We start from the raw sequence: 18,080 nt of genomic DNA, 5'->3' as shown, positions 1-18,080 counted from the left end.
AATCCCCTCTTGAACACCTCCAGGGATGGTGACTCCACCACCTCCCTGGGCAGCACATTCCAAGGGCCAATCTCTCTTGCTGGGAGGAACTTCTGTCCTCACCTCCAGCCTAAACCTCCCCTGGCACAGCTTGAGACTGTGTCCTCTTGTTCCTCCTGACCTGGGAAGCCCAGAACTGGCGCCAGGACTCCAGCTGGGGCCTCCCTAGGACAGAGTTTCCTGCACTGGGGATGTTTTCCAGGGGCCACCTGGGAAATAAAGCCTCCAATCCCCCTGGGCTACCTTGTGGGTTCAACCAAAGGTGTCACCAGCCAGGGCTCAATCAGCCCCAACCCCAGCAGCTCTGCTGCCTCTTTCTGGAGCTGCTGCTGGGAAGAAAGGCTCTAAAGTGCCAGGAGGTGAGGTGGAAAGTCTGGGTGGGGTGGTGTTGATGGAAGAAAAAGTCCCAAGACAGCAGGAGAAAACTAAACCAGTTTATTTTGAGTCTACAAAAGTGTATAAATATCTGAATGTACAGCAAGGAGAAGCAGAAGACCTCCCAGGAGGACCTGTTCAGGACATCCAGAAGCTGTCATTCTTGATCTGCAACCTTCCTCTTCCCAGGTCAGCTGAAATGTGGGGTCCCAGCTCTGGAGGCAGGGTTCTGGCTGGGCCTGGTTCCAAGTGGAAAGCCCAGGAGCATGGGAGCAGGTTGCTGGTGGTAATCCAACAGCACTGGGCAGCCAGGACCTCCTGGTTGCTAGCAGGTGACACAGGGCTCAGCAGCTCTGTGAGGTGTGGGGACACTACCCCAAGCATCCCAATGGTCACACCTGGGCTGGGGCTGCAGTGGCTCTGCCCAGCTCCTCTTCATCTCCCCACACAGTCCCAGCTTAAGCAGAGAATTGCCAGGGCTGGAAGGGACCTCAAGGATCAGCCAGATCCAACCCTCCAACCCCCCAACACAGGACTGAGCAGGTTGGAAAAGACCTCAGAGATCCTCAAGTCCAACCTATCACCCAACACCATCTCATCAACTAAACCATGGCACCAAGTGCCTCAGCCAGGCTCTTCCTAAACACCTCCAGGGATGGTGACTCCACCACCTCCCTGGGCAGCACATTCCAGTGGCCAATCTCTCTTGCTGGGAAGAACTTCTTCCTAACACCCAGCCTGAACTGCAGAATTGGTTTAGACTCAGAGAATTGTCAGGGTTGGAAGGGACCTCAAGGCTCAGCCAGGTCCAACCCCCCTGCCATGGCCAGGGACACCTCACACTACAGCAGGTTGCTCACAGCCACATCCAGCCTGGCTGCAAACACCTCCAGGGATGAGGCTTCCACCACCTCCCTGGGCAACCTCTGCCAGTCTCTCACCACCCTCATGGGGAACAACTTCTTCCTCACATCCAATCTCAATCTACCCATTTCTTGTTTGGTTCCATTCCCCCCAGTCCTATCCCTCCCTGACACCCTCAAAAGTCCCTCCCCAGCTTTCCTGGAGCCCCCTTCAGATCCTGGAAGGCCACAATGAGGTCTCCTCAGAGCCTTCTCTTCTGCAGGCTGAACAGCCCCAACTCCCTCAGTCTGTCCTCATAGCAGAGCAGCTCCAGCCCTCTGCTCATCCTCATGGCCCTTCTCTGGACCTTGCACCTTTTAAGGTCAGCTCAGGTGAGACTCTGTCCAGCACCCCTGAGGTGCAGCCCAAGGGCAGAGGATCTGATGAGATTTCTGCTTTGATGGCATCTCTGAGTGGTGTGGGTTGGAGGAGACTTTCCAGCTTCTCCAGTCCAACCCTTCACCCAGCACTGCCAGCTCACCACTCAACCATGGCCCCCAGCACCACATCTCAACAGCTTTGAAACCCCTCCAGGGATGGAGACTCCACCACTGCCCTGGGCCAGGCTTTGACAAGCTCTTCAGGGGAGATATGGGTCCTCATGTCCAACCTCAACCTCCCCTGGTGCAACCTGAGGCTAAGTCCTCTCACTATATCACCTGATACTAGGGAGGAGAGACCAACTCCCACCTGGCTCTAACCTCCTTTCAGGGAGCTGTAGAGAGCAATGAGCTCTCCCCTCAGCCTCCTCTTCCCCAGGCTGAACACCCCCAGCTCCCTCAGCTGCTCCTCCCCAGCCCTGCTCTCCAGACCCTTCCCCAGCTCTGTTGCCCTTCTCTGGACCTCCTCCAGCCCCTCAGTGTCCTTCTTGGAGTGAGGGTCCCAGAACTGGACACAGTACTCCAGGTGTGTCCTCACCAGTGCCCAGCAGAGTGAGAAGTCTTAACAGCAGGCCTATGAAATGTGAGAGCCAGCAGCACCTTCCCAGTGCACCCAAGAGACCTTCACCAGCTGCAGAACTCTTTGTGCCTGAAACTCAGTGTGCAGAGCTCAGTCCCCCTCCTGACACCCTTCTGAGACAGCTCATGGGTGAGGGAACAACATTCTCCATCTCTGGTGGCAGAGCAGCATTTAAGGCACCCTCATCTGCATCCCAGAGTTGTTTAGGTTGGAAGAGACCTCTAAGGCCATGAGGTCCAACCATCAGCCCAACCCCACCATGGCCATCAACCCATGGCCCACAGTGCCATGGCCACAGGTTGCTTGAACCCCTCCAGGGGTGGTGACCCCACCACCTCCCAGGGCAGCCTGGTCCAGGGCCTGACCTCTCACCTCAGCTCTCCATGAATGAGGCTGTTCTGCATCCACCTTTCAAGCCTAGACAGCTGCACTCCCAGCTTTCCTCCTGGAGGCTGAGGGGTTTTGCCAGTGATGTCTGCAGGCTTGCTTTGGGCAGAATCCCCACCCTGGCCTGCTTTCACAGAGCCACAACATGGTGTGGGGTGGAAGGGACCTTAAAGATCACCCAGCTCCAGTCCCCTGCCATAGGCTGGGGCACCTTCTACCAGACCAGGTGTTGCTCAAGGCCTCATCTAACCTAGCCTTGAACACATCCAGGCTTGGAGCCTCCAAAACATCCCTGGGCAGCCCTGTTCCAGCACTCCCCAGCCCCATGGGGAAGGATTTCTTCCTCATGGTTCATCTAAATCCAGCTGCTTCCATTACCCCTTGGCCTGTCACCCCACACCTTTGCACAGAGGTAATTTCCAGCTCTCCTGGAGCCCACTTCAAAGCCTGGAAGGCTGTTCCAATGTCTCCTTAGAGCCTTCTCTTCTCCAGGCTGAACAAGCCCAACTCTCTCAGCCTGGCCTCACAGCAGAGGGCTTCCAGCCCTGCCAGCATTGCTGTGGCCTCCTCTGGCCCTGCTCCATCAGCTCCCTGTCTGTGCTGTGCTGAGGACTCCAGAGCTGGCCCCAGCCCTGCAGGTGGGGTCTCAGCAGAGCACAGCAGAGGGGCAGAATCCCCTCCCTGCCCCTGCTGCCCACACTGCTGGGGCTCAGCCCAGGGCACAGCTGGGGCTGTGCTGGCAGCTCTCAGTGTCAGCTCATACAGAATAGAACAGAATTAACCAGGTTGAAAGAGACCTTTGAGAGCATCAAGTCCAACCTCTCACCCAGCACCATCTGATCAACTCAACCATGGCACCAAGTGCCTCAGCCAGGCTCTTCCTAGACACCTCCAGGGATGGGGACTCCACCACCTCCCTGGGCACCTCCAGCTGTGCACCCAGCAGCAACCCCCCCAAGTCCTTCTCCTCAGGGCTGCTCTCCATCCACTCACTGCCCAGCCTGGATATGTGCTTGGGGGTGTCCAGACCCACATGTATGACCTGGCTTTGTGGAGCTTCCTGAGGCTGGCACTGGCCCCCCTCCCCAGCCTGCCCTGGCCCCTTCCCTCCAGCACGTTCCCCACAGCACCCAGCTGGGTGTCCTCAGCAGCCCTGGCTGAGGGTGCCCCCATCCCAGTGTCCACATGGATGTTTTGCCAGCTTTTAGGTGCTTTTGTGGTGGTCTGGAGCTGAGGACTGAGGTGTCTGCCTGTGGTGGTTTGGAGCCTGAAGTGGGATTGAAGAGCTCAGTGCCTCCTCTGAGCAGGAAGGTTGGCCTAGAACTTCCAAGCCAAGTTCATCCCCCGCCCCCAAGTCCAGCTCCCTGCAGGCACAGCCATGACTTTGGTCCACCTGCATCACCTTCTGCTCTGCATTTCATGAGGTGCCTCGAGGAGATCTGCTCTGTTAAACTGTAGGTACAGAGAGTGAATTTAGAGTAGGTACACAAGGAGCCCAGAGCAGCCAGGACATCTCCCCTGGACTGACCCAGGGCAGAACCAGACCTCATGAGGAGCTCTGAGTGAAGCCAGGGGGAGACCTTTGCACCCCTTCCCCGTGCTGAAGGCATCCCATGGGCTGCTGCCCTGTGCTTCAGGCCTCCTGCACCCTCCAGGCAAGGAGAGGTCACAAACCATTGCCCCAGGCCCAACCCAGCACACCACAGATGCCTTCTGGGGAGCCTATGCTGCTGGGGGGGGGTCACCAAAGGAGGTGCCACCAGTAGCCCCAGAAGATGCCACCAGTAGCCCCAGGACCCTCCCCCAGGCCTCAGTGTGGTTCCAGCTGGGTCCCTTCATGACCACACCAACAAAAGGATGAAGCCACAGAGTTATGACAAATATAACTAAGCATCTGGAAGCAAGAACATCTGGAACCAGGCCTTGGGAGGGCCAGCCAAGGTGTGGAGGTGATCCAGGGGTGAAGCTCTTGCCCTGTGCAGGTGGGAAGCTTGTGCTAATGCCCAAGGGTGGCAGCTAAGGGTCGACAGAGTCCAGACCACCTCTCGGTGGCCTTCAGTTTTGGAAGCTCCATCTGCAACCCCCTCACATCTCCCCAGGGGTCAGCTGCAGTTTTTCCTCTTCCCACTGCAGAGGACAATCCATCCATGCTGGTCTGAGGCACCCACCTGTGACCCTCCTCCTCCTCCTCCTCCCCACTGCTGCTGGATCTCTTTTTCTCCTTTGAGTTCAGCGCAGTTTCTGAGTCCTTGCTCAGTTCTGCTGCCTTTCCAAACACTGGATCTCATTCTTCTTCCCTGTGAAGCTTTGTCTCTCTCTCTCTCTGGTGACCTTGCTGCTCAGTGTGGTTCTTCACCAAGTGCCAGGAGCACACCCAGCAAGGATCTGCACACCACCTTGCCCAGAGAGGCCCAGCAGCACCACAGCCAGCTCAGGAGACGCCTGCCAGGATGCTTCCCAGGGTCATAAGGCATTTTGGTTTGGGTCACTCCTCCATGGTGACCCTCATCAAATGCCCTCCATCCCCACCTCTTGGATGCAGGGTTCATAGGGGCTTCTCTGGAACCATTTCTGAGCACACCTGGGCTGCTACCACCCCGAGCTTGGACACCTCAGGAGGCTCAGAGGAGCTTCTTTTGCCTCGGAGAGCCACCAGCCCCAGCAAAGCTCCATCCAGTGACCTTGCTCCCACAGCTGGGGTTTGGAGAGGGCTTTCAGCACCACTGGCCTCGGGAAGGAGGAGGGGATGAGGAGGAGGAGGAGCAGATTCCAGCCAAGGCAGAGCAGGCCTGCAGCAGGCTCAGGCACCCAGGGTCATGTTGCGCAGCAGCCACTGCTGGGAGCGGCTCTCGGCGCACTCCCGCATGGTGGGAACCATCCTGTCCTCCTCTGAGGGCTCATCCAGGCACTGGTTGCTGTTGACATGCCTCAGGGTGAGCTTCTGCAACAGAGAAGGAAGAGTCAGAGCTGCAGCAAGGCCAGGACTGCAAAGCCAGCACTGCCTTTTAGAACAGAACAGAATGAATCAGGTTGGAGAAGACCTCAGAGATCATCCAGTCCAACCTATCACCCAGCACCATCTCATCAACTAAACCATGGCACCAAGTGCCTCAGCCAGGCTCTTCCTAAACACCTCCAGGGATGGGGACTCCACCACCTCCCTGGGCAGCACATCCCAATGGCCAATCTCTCTTGCTGGGAAGAATTTCTTCCTAACATCCAGCCTAAACCTCCCCTGGCACAACTTGAGACTGTGTCCTCTTGTTCTGGTGCTGCTTTCCTGGGAGAAGAGACCAACCCCCACCTGGCTACAACCTCCCTTCAGGGAGTTGTAGACAGCAATGAGGTCTCCCCTGAGCCTCCTCTTCTCCAGGCTAAGCAACCCCAGCTCCCTCAGCCTCTCCTCACAGGGCTGTGCTCCAGACCCCTCCCCAGCTTTGTTGCCCTTCTCTGGACACCTTCCAGCAACTCAACATCTTTCCTGAACTGAGGGGCCCAGAACTGGACACAGGACTCAAGGTGTGGCCTAACCAGTGCAGTGTACAGGGGCAGAATGACCTCCCTGCTCCTGCTGGCCACACTGTTCCTGCTGCAGGCCAGGATGCCATTGGCCTTGGTGCCATGGATTAGTTGATGAGATGGTGCTGGGTGATAGGTTGGACTTGATGATCTCAAAGGTCTTTTCCAACTTGGTTTATTCCATTCCATTCTATTCCATTCCATTCCATTCCATTCCATTCCATTCCATTCCATTCCATTCCATTCCATTCCATTCCATTCCATTCCATTCCATTCCATTCCATTCCATTCCATTCCATTCCATTCCATTCCATTCCATTCCATTCCATTCCTACTCTACTCTACCCTACTTTGCTCTACCCTACTTTGCTCTACTCTACTCTACTCTACTCTACTCTACTCTACTCTACTCTACTCTACTCTACTCTACTCTATGCTTTCCTCCTTTCAATACCAACCTCCAAGCTGCTGTTACAGGAAATAGTCAGTGGGGCTGTAAAAAACCTTTCTAAAGACCTCCAGCCTGCTGTAGTTCCTCAGCATCCAGCTCTGCAAGGGGCTGCCATTGCAGGCCTCCACGGTGGGCCCATGGGTGCCATCCTCTATCCTGCTGATGGTCAGGCAGGACTGGGTGATGATGTGGAGGAAGGTGTGGGTCTGCACGACAGAGGAAGGCTCACAATCAGCAGAGTGTCAAGGCCAGGTGGGCCTTGAGCCCCCTGGGCTGCTGGGAGGTGTCCCTGCCCATAGCAGGGCTGGGTTGGAACTGGATGATCTTTAAGGTTCCTTCCAACCCAAACCACTCTAGGAGTCTATGAACCAGGCTAGACTAAGACAAAGACCAAGACAAAGACCAAAAGACCAAGACAAACACCAAGGCCAAGGCTAAGGCAAAGGCAGAGGTGAAAACAAAGACAAAGGCCAAGACCACGACAAACACCAAGGTCAAAGCCAAGGCCAAGATAAAGACCAAGACAAAAACAAAGGCAAAGATAAAGGCAAAGATAAAGACTAAGACACAGATTAAGACAAAGACTAAGACTAAGACAAAGACAAGGAGGGGGAAGGGCAGAGGGGCTGGCTAGACAGCCATGGACCAAGAGAAACACCAAGGCCAAAGTCAAAGCCAAGGCCAAGATGAAGACCAAGACAAAAACAAAGGCAAAGACAAAGGCAAAGACAAAGAGTAAGACAAAGATTAACACTAAGACAAAGACTAAGACTAAGATAAAGACTAAGATAAAGACTAAGACAAAGTCTAAGACTAAGACAAAGATAAAGACAAGGAGGGGGAAGCAGCAGAGGGGCTGGCTAGACAGCCATGGAGCAAGACAAACATCAAGGCCAAGGTCAAAGCCAAGGCCAAGATGAAGACCAAGACAAAAACAAAGGCAAAGACAAAGGCAAAGATAGAGAGCAAGACAAAGATTAACACTAAGACAAAGATTAAGACTAAGATAAAGACTAGGACAAAGTCTAAGACTAAGACAAAGATAAAGACAAGGAGGGGGAAGCAGCAGAGGGGTGGCTAGACAGCCATGGACCAAGAGAAACATCAAGGCCAAGGTCAAAGCTAAGGCCAAGACCAAGACGAAAACAAAGCAAAGGCAAAGATAAAGATAAAGTCTAAAACAAGGATTAAGACTAAGACAAAGACTAAGACTAAGACAACAATTAGTAAGACTAAGACAACGATTAAGACAAAGACTAAGACAAAGACTAAGACTATACTATGATACTAAGACTAAGACAAAGAGCAGGAGGGGGAGGCAGCAGAGGGGCGGTCTGGGCAGCCATGGCAGTGAAGCAGATGGAGAGGAAAGGATTGCTGCTGGCTAATGGTGCCTGCAGATACTCTGATGTCAAGCTGGGGGCAGGTTGTGCCAGCTGGCACCCACAGAACCCAGGAACATTCATGACCTAGGCTTTATCCCCACCAAAACCTCCAACCTCATTGCCCTGCTCAGAGGGAGGGCTCCATCTGAAACCCATTCATAGACTCATAGAGCCACAGAACTGGAGAGGTTGGAAGAGACCCTTGAGGTCAAGTCCAGCCACTCCCCTGGAGCTCCCAGTCCTACCACTGCTGCTAAGCCACTGCCCCTAAACCATGGCCCTCAGCACCAGGTCTCCATGGCTTTTAAATGCCTCCAGGGATGGTGACTCCACCACTTCCCTGGGCAACCTGTTCCAGTCTCTCCCCACCCTCACTGCAAAGAGTTTGTTCCTACTCTCCACTCTCAATCTCCCCTCTCCCAGCTCAAAGTCATTGCCCTCATCCTGTCACTCCAAGCCCTTGTCAAAAGTCCCTCCCCAGCTCCCCTGCAGCCCCCTTCAGGTACTGGAAGGCTGCCCTAAGGTCTCCCTGGAGCCTTCTCTTCTCCAACTCTCAGCCTGTCCCCACAGGGGAGGTTCTCCAGCCCTCTGACCATCCTCATGGCCTCCTCTGGACCCACTCCAACAGATCTGTGCCCTTCTTGTGCTGGGGGGGAGCAGAGCTGGATGCAGTGCTCCAGGTAGGGGCCTCACCAGAGATGCTGCAGGCACCAGCATGCCCCCATGGGCACCAACATCAGCATCTAAGCACTTTGCTGGCATGAGAGCCCTGAATTCTTGGCCAGCACATATATTCTGTCTGTACCACTGGCAGGTGAGGGGATCCAGGGATGGAGGAGGCTGGGCAGGTGGGAGGAGTAGCCACAGGAAGGAGCTAAATGCTGTTGCTTGGCCACAGCATTGCTAGAGAAGCAGGAGATTGGCTGCTCTAGGGCTTGGCAGAGGGGGGGCAGCTCCCCAACTTACCTCAAAGCTATACTCCCATTTGCCAAAGTACTGATGGGAGGGGGATGAAAAGGGAACAGGGGTCAAGCAGTGACTCAAACCTCATGGATGTGAGGACCTGCATGTCTCCAGGGATGCTTTGCACTGACACTGCATTTGGTGACCAAGAGCAGTAAGTAAACCCTTCCCTGGAGGGGTTCAAGGCCAGGCTGGATGAGGCCTTGAGCAACCTGGGTTAGGGGAAGGTGCCCCAGCCCATGGCAGGGGGATTGGAACTGGATGATCTTGAAGGTCCCTTCCAACCCAACCCATTCCATGAATCCATGACCCTGTGGCATCCAGCTCATTCCCCTCAGCCTGCAGAAGACTAACTGTAGGCAGTGAGGTCACAGGATCACAGAATCACCAAGGTTGGAAGAGACCTCGAGGATCATTGAGTCCCAGCTGTCACCACAGACCCCATGACTACACCATGGCACCAAGTGCCACATCCAATCCCCTCTTGAACACCTCCAGGGATGGTGACTCCACCACCTCCCTGGGCAGCACATCCCAATGACAAACAACTCAAGCCTGGAGGTACAAGGAGAGATGCAAACAATCTTCCACCATGCTGAGGTGCTGGGATTTCAGGGAACACTAAATAAGGAACCAGCTGACACCAGGAGCAACAGCAGTGCTGATGGAGACAGACTGAGGGAGTTGGGGATGTTCAGTCTGGGGAAGAGAAGGCTCCCAGGAGACCTCATTGTGGCCTTCCAGGATCAGAAGAGGGCTCCAAGAAAGCTGGGGAGGGACTTTTGAGGGTGTCAGGGAGTGATAGGAGTGGGGGGATGGAACAAAACTAGCAATGGGTAGATTGAGATTGGATGTGAGGAAGAAGTTGTTCCCCATGAGGGTGGTGAGAGACTGGCACAGGCTGCCCAGGGAGGTGGTGGAAGCCTCCTGCCTGGAGGTGTTTGCAGCCAGGCTGGATGTGGCTGTGAGCAAGCTGCTGTAGTGTGAGGTGTCCCTGGCCATGGCAGGGGGGTTGGAACTGGCTGATCCTTGAGGTCCCTTCCCACCCTAACAATTCTGTGATGACCTTCAGCCTGCAGAACCCCTGGACAAGCTGTTTCCAAGGAGGATACCCTCAGCTCCTTCCCTTTCCAATGCAAACTGCTTTTAGACCTTTTTATCTTTCTGGCTGTTTCCCCATCTGGGCAGGAAATTGTTTTCCTTTGCTTCTTTCCAAGCCATTATTGAATTTTAATGCTTTTCTTCCCCACTTCTTGAAGACCACATTATGATTCCTGGCTCCTGCTCAAGCCTCCCATTACCTTGCAGGGCAGCTCCATAAATCAGCTGGATCGGGGACTTGCCAAGTCAGAATTCCCCCAGCTCTCCAAGGCTCCAAGAACCTATTTATGATGCATCAGAGCTCTGAGCTTTGGAATGGGGGTGGGAAAGCAGGCAGCAGAACAGCACAGGGCTGTCTGGGAGCTGTGGTGGGCTGGAGCCAGGGCTGCTCCATCAGTGTCTGAGCCTGCTGGCTCAAGAGAAAACAGAGGGAGCTGGGGTTGCTTAGCCTGGAGAAGAGGCTCGAGGCTCAAGGGAGACCTTCTTGCTCTCTACAACTCCCTGAAGGGAGGTTGTAGCCAGGTGGGAGTTGGTCTCTTCTCCCAGGCAACCAGCACCAGAACAAGAGGACACAGTCTCAAGCTGTGCCAGGGGAGGTTTAGGCTGGATGTTAGGAAGAAGATCTTCCCAGCCAGAGAGATTGGCCATTGGGATGTGCTGCCCAGGGAGGTGGTGGAGTCACAATATCACAGTATCACCAAGCTTGGAAGAGACCTCAAAGATCATCAAGTCCAACCTGTCCCCATCCCTGGAGGTGTTTAGGAAGAGCCTGGCTGAGGCACTTGGTGCCATGGTTTAGTTGATGAGATGGTGTTGGGTGATAGGCTGGACTTGAGGTCCTCTGAGGTCTTTTCCAGCCTGGTTGATTGTGTATGAAGGATGGGGATCCACTTGTCACCATGTCCCTTTCTCAGGGAAGCTTTCTGTAGAGGAGCGTGGCTGAGATTTCCAAGCCAGCTTGAGCTTCTTTTTCCCCTTCTGCATTTACCACCATGAAACACAACCTCCACGGAGAGGATGCAGTCTGTTCCAGCCTGGTTGCTGCTGTATCCTGCGTTGGGCAGGCAGGGCAGGCAGCCACATCCAGAGGCTGGGAGATGCCTCCCGGCCCACTCCGTTGATCTCTTTTTATCGAGCGCCACCTAGCGGCCGCCTATGGTTATTGCACCGCTGGCCCTGACGTGTTCCACTCCCCACTGCCTTCTGCTGCATTTCAGACTGAACCCCCGAGTGCTTCCAGCGTTAAAGGAGAAGAGATTGGGTAGATTTAGAGGGGAGATGAAGGAGAAATCCTTTCCCGTGAGGGTGGTGAGGCACTGGGACAGGTTTTGCCCAGGGAGGCTGGGGATGTCCCCTCCCTGCAGGCGTTCAAGGCCAGGCTGGATGAGAAAACTGATGGAAACTGGCCAACGTGGTCCCCATCCACAAGAAGGGTCGGATGGAGGAACCTGGAAACTACAGGCCAGTCAGCCTGACCTCAGTGCCAGGGAAAGTGATGGAGCAGATTATCCTGGCGGCAATAACTGCGCACCTGAAGGATGGCCAAGGGCTCAGGTCCAGCCAACATGGATTCAGGAAGGGCAGATCCTGCCTCTCCAACCTGATCTCTTTCTATGATCAGGTGACCCGCCTGGTGGATGTGGGGAGGCCTGTGGATGTGGTCTACCTAGACTTCAGCAAGGCCTTTGACACCGTCCCCCACAGCAAACTGCTGACTAAGCTGTCAGCCCGTGGCTTGGACCACTACACTCTGTGCTGGGTTAGGAACTGGCTGGAGGGCCGGGCCCAGAGAGTGGTCGTGAACGGTGCCGCATCCAGCTGGAGGCCAGTCACCAGTGGTGTCCCCCAGGGATCAGTGCTGGGCCCTGTCCTCTTCAACATATTCGTTGATGATCTGGATGAAGGGGTAGAGTCAGTCATCAGCAAGTTTGCAGATGACACAAAGTTAGGGGCAGATGTTAGTCAGTTAGAGGGTAGAAAGGCTCTGCAGAGGGACCTCGACCGACTGGAAAGATGGGCAGAGTCCAATGGGATGGCTTTCAACAAGTCCAAGTGCCGAGTGCTGCACTTTGGCTATGGCAATCCCATGCAGAGGTATAGGCTGGGGTCGGAGTGGCTGGAGAGCTCCCAGACAGAGAGGGACCTGGGGGTGCTGATCGACAGCCACCTGAATATGAGCCAGCAGTGTGCTCAGGTGGCCAGGAGGGCCAATAGCATTCTGGCCTGCATTAGGAATAGTGTGGCCAGCAGGAGCAGGGAGGTCATAGTGCCCCTGTACTCTGCTCTGGTTAGGCCGCACCTTGAGTACTGTGTCCAGTTCTGGGCTCCTCAGTTTAAGAAGGACATTGAGACACTTGAGCGTGTCCAGAGAAGGGCAACAAGGCTGGGGAGAGGCCTTGAGCACAGCCCTGTGAGGAGAGGCTGAGGGAGCTGGGATTGTTTAGCCTGGAGAAGAGGAGGCTCAGGGGTGACCTTATTGCCCTCTACAACTACCTGAAGGGTGGTTGTAGCCAGGAGGGAGTTGGCCTCTTCTCCCAGGCAACCAGCACCAGAACAAGGGGACACAGTCTCAAGCTGCGCCAGGGGAGGTTCAGACTCGAGGTGAGGAGGAAGTTCTTCACCGAGCAAGTCGTTCGGCATTGGAATGGGTTGCCCAGGGAGGTGGTTGAGTCATCGACCCTGGAGGCGTTCAAGGGGAGATTGGATGTGGCACTTGGTGCCATGGTCTAGTCATGGGGTCTGCGGTGTCAGGTTGGACTCGATGATCCTCGAGGTCCTTTCCAACCTAAGTGATACTGTGATACTGTGATAGATCTTGAGCAGTCCCTTCCAAACTGTTCTATGATTCCAGGAATTCAGCTCTCTGTGCAGGAAGGTCAAAGCAGCTCCTGCTAGGAGATGCTGCAAAGAGATTCACATTTTCCTACCTTTAGAGTCATAGAATCATAGAATCATTAAGGTTGGGCACAGGTTGCCCAGGGAGGTGGTGGAAGCCTCATCCCTGGAGGTGTTTGCAGCCAGGCTGGATGTGGCTGTGAGCAACCTGCTGTAGTGTGAAGTGTCCCTGGCCATGGCAGAGGGGTTGGAACTGGCTGAGCCTTGAGGTCCCTTCCAACCCTGACAGTTCTGTGATTTGTGAGGTTTAAGGAGGCACAAGTGGGAGACAATGGCTTTAGAGAGTGCTTGGACTCATGGTCTTAAAAGTCTTTTCCCACCGAAAGGATTCTGTGATTCAAGCTATGGAGCAGGCTGCCCAGGGAGGTGGTGGAGTCCCCAGCCCTGGAGGTGTTCAAGAAACCTGTGGCCATGGCACTTTGGGCCATGGTTTGATGGCCATGGAGGTGCTGGGTTGGAGGTTGTGATCCAACTCAGTTCTACAGAATCACTGCAGGACCTTAGGTAGCTCCATCCTTCATGGGAATTGGAGCTGTTGTGTCTGGGGTAAACTCATCCTACCTCTGCTCCAAGGCCCCAGAGGCCTGGGTTGCACAACTGAAAGCCTGCAGGGCTGTTTCTCCTTCTTTCCCCTTAGTTCTGTTTGGAGATAGGTGAGGAGAGGCTGAGGGCACTGGGGTTCCTGGGGAAAGGGAGGCTGAGGGGAGACCTCATCGCTGGAGGTGTTTGCAGCCAGGCTGGATGTGGCTGTGAGCAACCTGCTGTAGTGTGAGGTGTCCCTGGCCATGGCAGGGGGGCTGGGACTGGCTGCTCCTTGAGGTCCCTGGCAATTCTATGGTTCTGTGGTACCTCAGCATCATACTCCCAGAGCTGGTTGCCCCTCATGTGGTGGCACTTCAGCATGACCACCGGGCCGTTGAGCCGCGAGACGTCCAGGCAGAGGTCATCGGTGCGGATCTCCTTGTCAGCCGTGTAGGAGAACACCTGCAAGCACAACAGCATGACAGTGAGCAGCACCTAAGCACAAGCCTTAGTGGGGAGGAGAGGCTGAGAGCCCTGGGGCTGTTCAGTCTGGAGAGGAGAAGACTGAGAGGGGATTTAATCAATGCTTATCAATATCTGAGGGCTGGGGGTCAGGAGGGAGGGGACAGGCTCTGCTCACTTGCACCCTGGGATAGGACAAGGGGCAATGGATAGAAACTCCAGCACAGGAAGTTCCACCTCAGCATGAGGAGGAACTCCTTCACTGGGAGACTCACAGAGCACTGGAGCAGGCTGCCCAGAGGGGTTGTGGAGTCTCCTTCTCTGGAGCCTTTCCAGCCCCATCTGGATGTGTTCCTGTGTGACCTGTGCTGGATTCTGTGCTCCTGCTCTGGCAGGGGGGTTGGACTTGATGATCTTTGGAGATCCCTTCCAACCCCTAACATCCTGTGAGCCTGTGAACTGCTGAGCCAAGACATCCATGATCTTCACTCCAGTGCAGTAGAACTATTGTCTGCTCCAAGCACTGACTTGGATTTCACAGAACCAAAGAATCAGCCAGGCTGGAAAAGACCTCTAAGATCATCAAGTCCAACCTATCACCCAACACAATCTCATCAACTCAACCATGGCACCAAGTGCTTCATCCAGTCCCTTCTTAAACATCTCCAGGGATGGTGACTCCACCACCTCCCTGGGCAGCACATTCCTATGGTCAATCTCTCTTGCTGGGAAGATCAAGTCTAACCCTCTCCTGGCACAGCTTGAGATTGTGTCCTCTTGTTCTGGTGCTTCGTGCCTGGCAGATGAGACCAACCCCCACCTGGCTACAGCTTCCTTCAGGGAGTTGTAGAGAGCAATAAGGTCTCAAGCTGTGCCAGGGGAGGTTTAGGCTGGATATTAGGAAGAAATTTTTCCCAGCAAGAGAGATTGGCCATTGGGATGTGCTGCCCAGGGAGGTGGTGGAGTCACCATCCCTGGAGGTGTTTAGGAAGAGCCTGGCTGAGGCACTTGGTACCATGGTTGAGTTCGTCATGAGGTGTTGGGTGACAGGTTGGACTTGATGATCTCTGAGGTCTTTTCCAACCTTATTGATTCCATGATTCTATTCTATTCTATGCCCTTTGAGGGTCCTTTCCAACCTGATGCATTCTGTGAGGTGTCCTCAAACCCCCCCACAAAAGCACAGTCCCTGTGCTGCACTGAGGAGAGGTCTGAAGGTTCATCAGCTAGTGGTGACCACCTCATGGTCCTTCTGGAAATAAACCTAACCCCCAAATCAACCTCCTTCCAACACCTCCTTCCAGCAGGCAGTTTCTCAAGCTGGGGTTGAAAAACATGTCCTGTTCAGCAAGACAAATGAAGGCTAATTAAGGGAGTGTAGAACCATCAGGCTGGCATTTTGCTGCCACCCGGCTACAATTAGAGACATAATTATCCTGAGAGGGTGAGGAACCAGCCTGCATTTCACAGCTACTTAAAAGAGACCTCTCCACACCACACACACAGCACAGAATCCACACACAGCCAACCAGGTGGGAAGAGACCTCCCAAGATCTAAGTGCTGGCTTCTGCACATTGGCCACACCAACCCCAGGCAGAGCTACAGGCTGGGGGCAGAGTGGCTGAGAGCAGCCAGGCAGAGAGGGACCTGGGGGTGCTGGTGGATAGTAGGCTGAACATGAGCCTGCAGTGTGCCCAGGTGGCCAAGAAGGCCAATGGCATCCTGGCCTGCATCAGGAACAGTGTGGCCAGCAGGAGCAGGGAGGTCATTCTGCCCTGTGCTCAGCACTGGTTAGGCCACACCTTGAGTCCTGTGTCCAGTTCTGGGCTCCTCAGGTTAGGAAATTTGTTGAGATGCTGGAAGGTGTCCAGAGAAGGGCAACAAAGCTGGGGAGGGGTCTGGAGCACAACCCTGGGAGGAGAGGCTGAGGGAGCTGGGGTTGCTTAGCCTGGAGAAGAGGAGGCTCAGGGGAGACCTTCTTGCTGTCTACAACTCCCTGAAGGGAGGTTGTAGCCAGGTGGGGGTTGGTCTCTTCTCCCAGGCAAGCAGCACCAGAACAAGAGGACACACTCTCAAGCTGTGCCAGGGGAGGTTTAGGCTGGATGTTAGGAAGAAGTTCTTCATAGAAAGAGAGATTGGCCATTGGAATGTGCTGCCCAGGGAGGTGGTGGAGTCACCATCCCTGGAGGTGTTCAAGAGGGGATTGGATGTGGCACTCAGAGCCATGGTCTAGTAGTCATGAGGTGTTGGGTGACAGGTTGGACTTGATGATCTCTGAGGTCTTTTCCAAGCTGGCTGACTCTGTGATTCTGCAGGAGCTTGTGTGTTTGAGCTCACCTGGTTTCCTCCCATGCCATGGCAGTTGAAGATGCCCACTTTCTCATTCTCCTTGCGGCCCATGTTGTCCAGGCACTGGTTGGTCTCCACGTTCCTGATCTGAGGGCAGAAAGAGAGGAAATGAGAGGCTGTTTAGCCTGAGAGGGGAGCTGAGGACAACTGCAGCAGGGTAAGAATAGAATAGAATAGAATAGAATAGAATAGAATAGAATAGAATAGAATAGAATAGAATAGAATAGAATAGAATAGAATAGAATAGATCAGATCAGACCAGGTTGGAACAGACCTTTGAGATCATCGAGTCCAACCTATCACCCAACACCATCTCATCAACTAAACCATGGCACCCAGGGCCTCAGCCAGGCTCTTCCTAAACACCTCCAGGGATGGTGACTCCACCACCTCCCTGGGCAGCACATCCCAATGGCCAATCTCTCTGTGTGTAGATCTTATTCCTCACCTCCAGCCTAAACCTCCCCTGGCACAGCTTGAGACTGTGTCCTCTTGTTCTGGTGCTGATTTGCCTGGGAGAAGAGACCAACCTCTGCCTGGCTACAACCTCCCTTCAGGGAGTTGGAGAGAGCAAGAAGGTCTCCCCTGAGCCTCCTCTTCTCCAGGATAAGCAACCCCAGCTCCCTCAGCCTCTCCTCACAGGGCTGTGCTCCAGACCCCTCACCAACTTCGTTGCCATTCTCTGGACACCTTCCAGCAACTCAACATCAGGAAGAAGTTCTTCTCCATGAGGGTGGGGAGGCACAGGAACAGGTTGCCCAGAGCAACTGTGGATAGCTCATCCCTGGAAGTGTTTATGACCAGGCTGCGTGAGGCTTTGAGCAACCTGGGCTAGTGCAAGGCACTGGAACAGGCTGCCCAGGGAGGTGGTGGAGTCACCATCCCTGGAGGTGTTCAAGAAACCTGTGGCCATGGCACTTGGGGCCATGGTTTGATGGCCAGGGTGGTGTTGGGTTGGTGGTTGGACTGGATGACTTTAGAGAGCTTTTGCAACCCGAACAATTCAGTGAGGACTGAGCATCACATCCCCCTCTGCCAGGGCTGGGGTTTCAACCAGCTCCTTGAGCAGCCTGTTCCACTCTGAGAAGCCTTTCAGGGTAGCTTCTTTTAACACCCAACCTGAATCTTCCCTGCTGCTAGCTGAGGGCATGATCACCTCCTGCCTGGCCAAGAGAGCATGGGTGAGCCAGTGATCTCAGGTGCACCCACAAGTCAGAGGTTCATAGTATCATAGTATCAGCCAGGGTTGGAAGGGACCACAAGGATCATCTAATTCCAACCCCCCTGCCATGGGCAGGGACACCCCACACTACATCAGGCTGCCCAGAGCCTCAGCCAGCCTGGGCTTAAACACCTCCAGGGATGGGGCCTCAACCACCTCCCTGGACAACCCATTCCAGGGCTTCACCACTCTCATGGGGAAGAACTTCCTCCTCACCTCCAGCCTGAATCTCCCCACCTCCAGCTTCATTCCATTCCCCCTAGTCCTATCACTACCTGAGATCCTGACAAGTCCCTCCCCAGCCTTCCTGCAGGCCCCCTGCTGAAGGAGAGGAAAAGGCCTGAGATGGTTTAAAAATTCATAGAATCATAGAACTGTTTCACTTGGGAGAGACTTCCAAGATCATGGAGCCCAACCATCAACCCAACCCCACCATGGCCATCAAACCATGTTCCACAGTGCCATGGCCACAGGTTGAACACCTCCAGGGGTGGTGACTCCACCACCTCCCTGGGCAGCCTGTTCCAGTGCCTGACCACTCCTGCA

At 54.6% G+C, this 18,080-nt stretch overlaps 1 protein-coding gene across 3 annotated transcripts in view; it reads right to left on the bottom strand.

The window, feature by feature from the left end:
- Positions 1-459: 459 nt before the first annotated feature.
- Positions 460-18,080, bottom strand: part of GALNT13 (polypeptide N-acetylgalactosaminyltransferase 13) — a 102,019-nt gene continuing 84,398 nt past the window's right edge. For 2 of the 3 annotated variants that reach the window (XM_068166757.1, XM_068166758.1), the window contains exons 11-15: positions 16,301-16,399; positions 13,828-13,962; positions 8,986-9,015; positions 6,642-6,840; positions 5,525-5,605 (exon numbers count right to left, since the gene is read on the bottom strand). In XM_068166757.1, the coding sequence (XP_068022858.1) occupies positions 6,655-6,840; positions 8,986-9,015; positions 13,828-13,962; positions 16,301-16,399 (450 nt within the window). In that variant the 3' untranslated portion in view covers positions 5,525-5,605; positions 6,642-6,654. Of the gene's footprint in view, positions 5,606-6,641; positions 6,841-8,985; positions 9,016-13,827; positions 13,963-16,300; positions 16,400-18,080 lie in introns of all 3 variants that reach the window. The other variant, XM_068166759.1, reaches the window with a different exon arrangement.

Source organism: Melanerpes formicivorus, unplaced genomic scaffold (genome assembly GCF_026170545.1).
Source record: "Melanerpes formicivorus ecotype bairdi unplaced genomic scaffold, bMelFor1.0.p_v2 SCAF_106, whole genome shotgun sequence".
Taxonomy (NCBI): Eukaryota; Metazoa; Chordata; class Aves; order Piciformes; family Picidae; genus Melanerpes; species Melanerpes formicivorus.
This window is presented reverse-complemented; position numbering and strand designations above follow the sequence as displayed.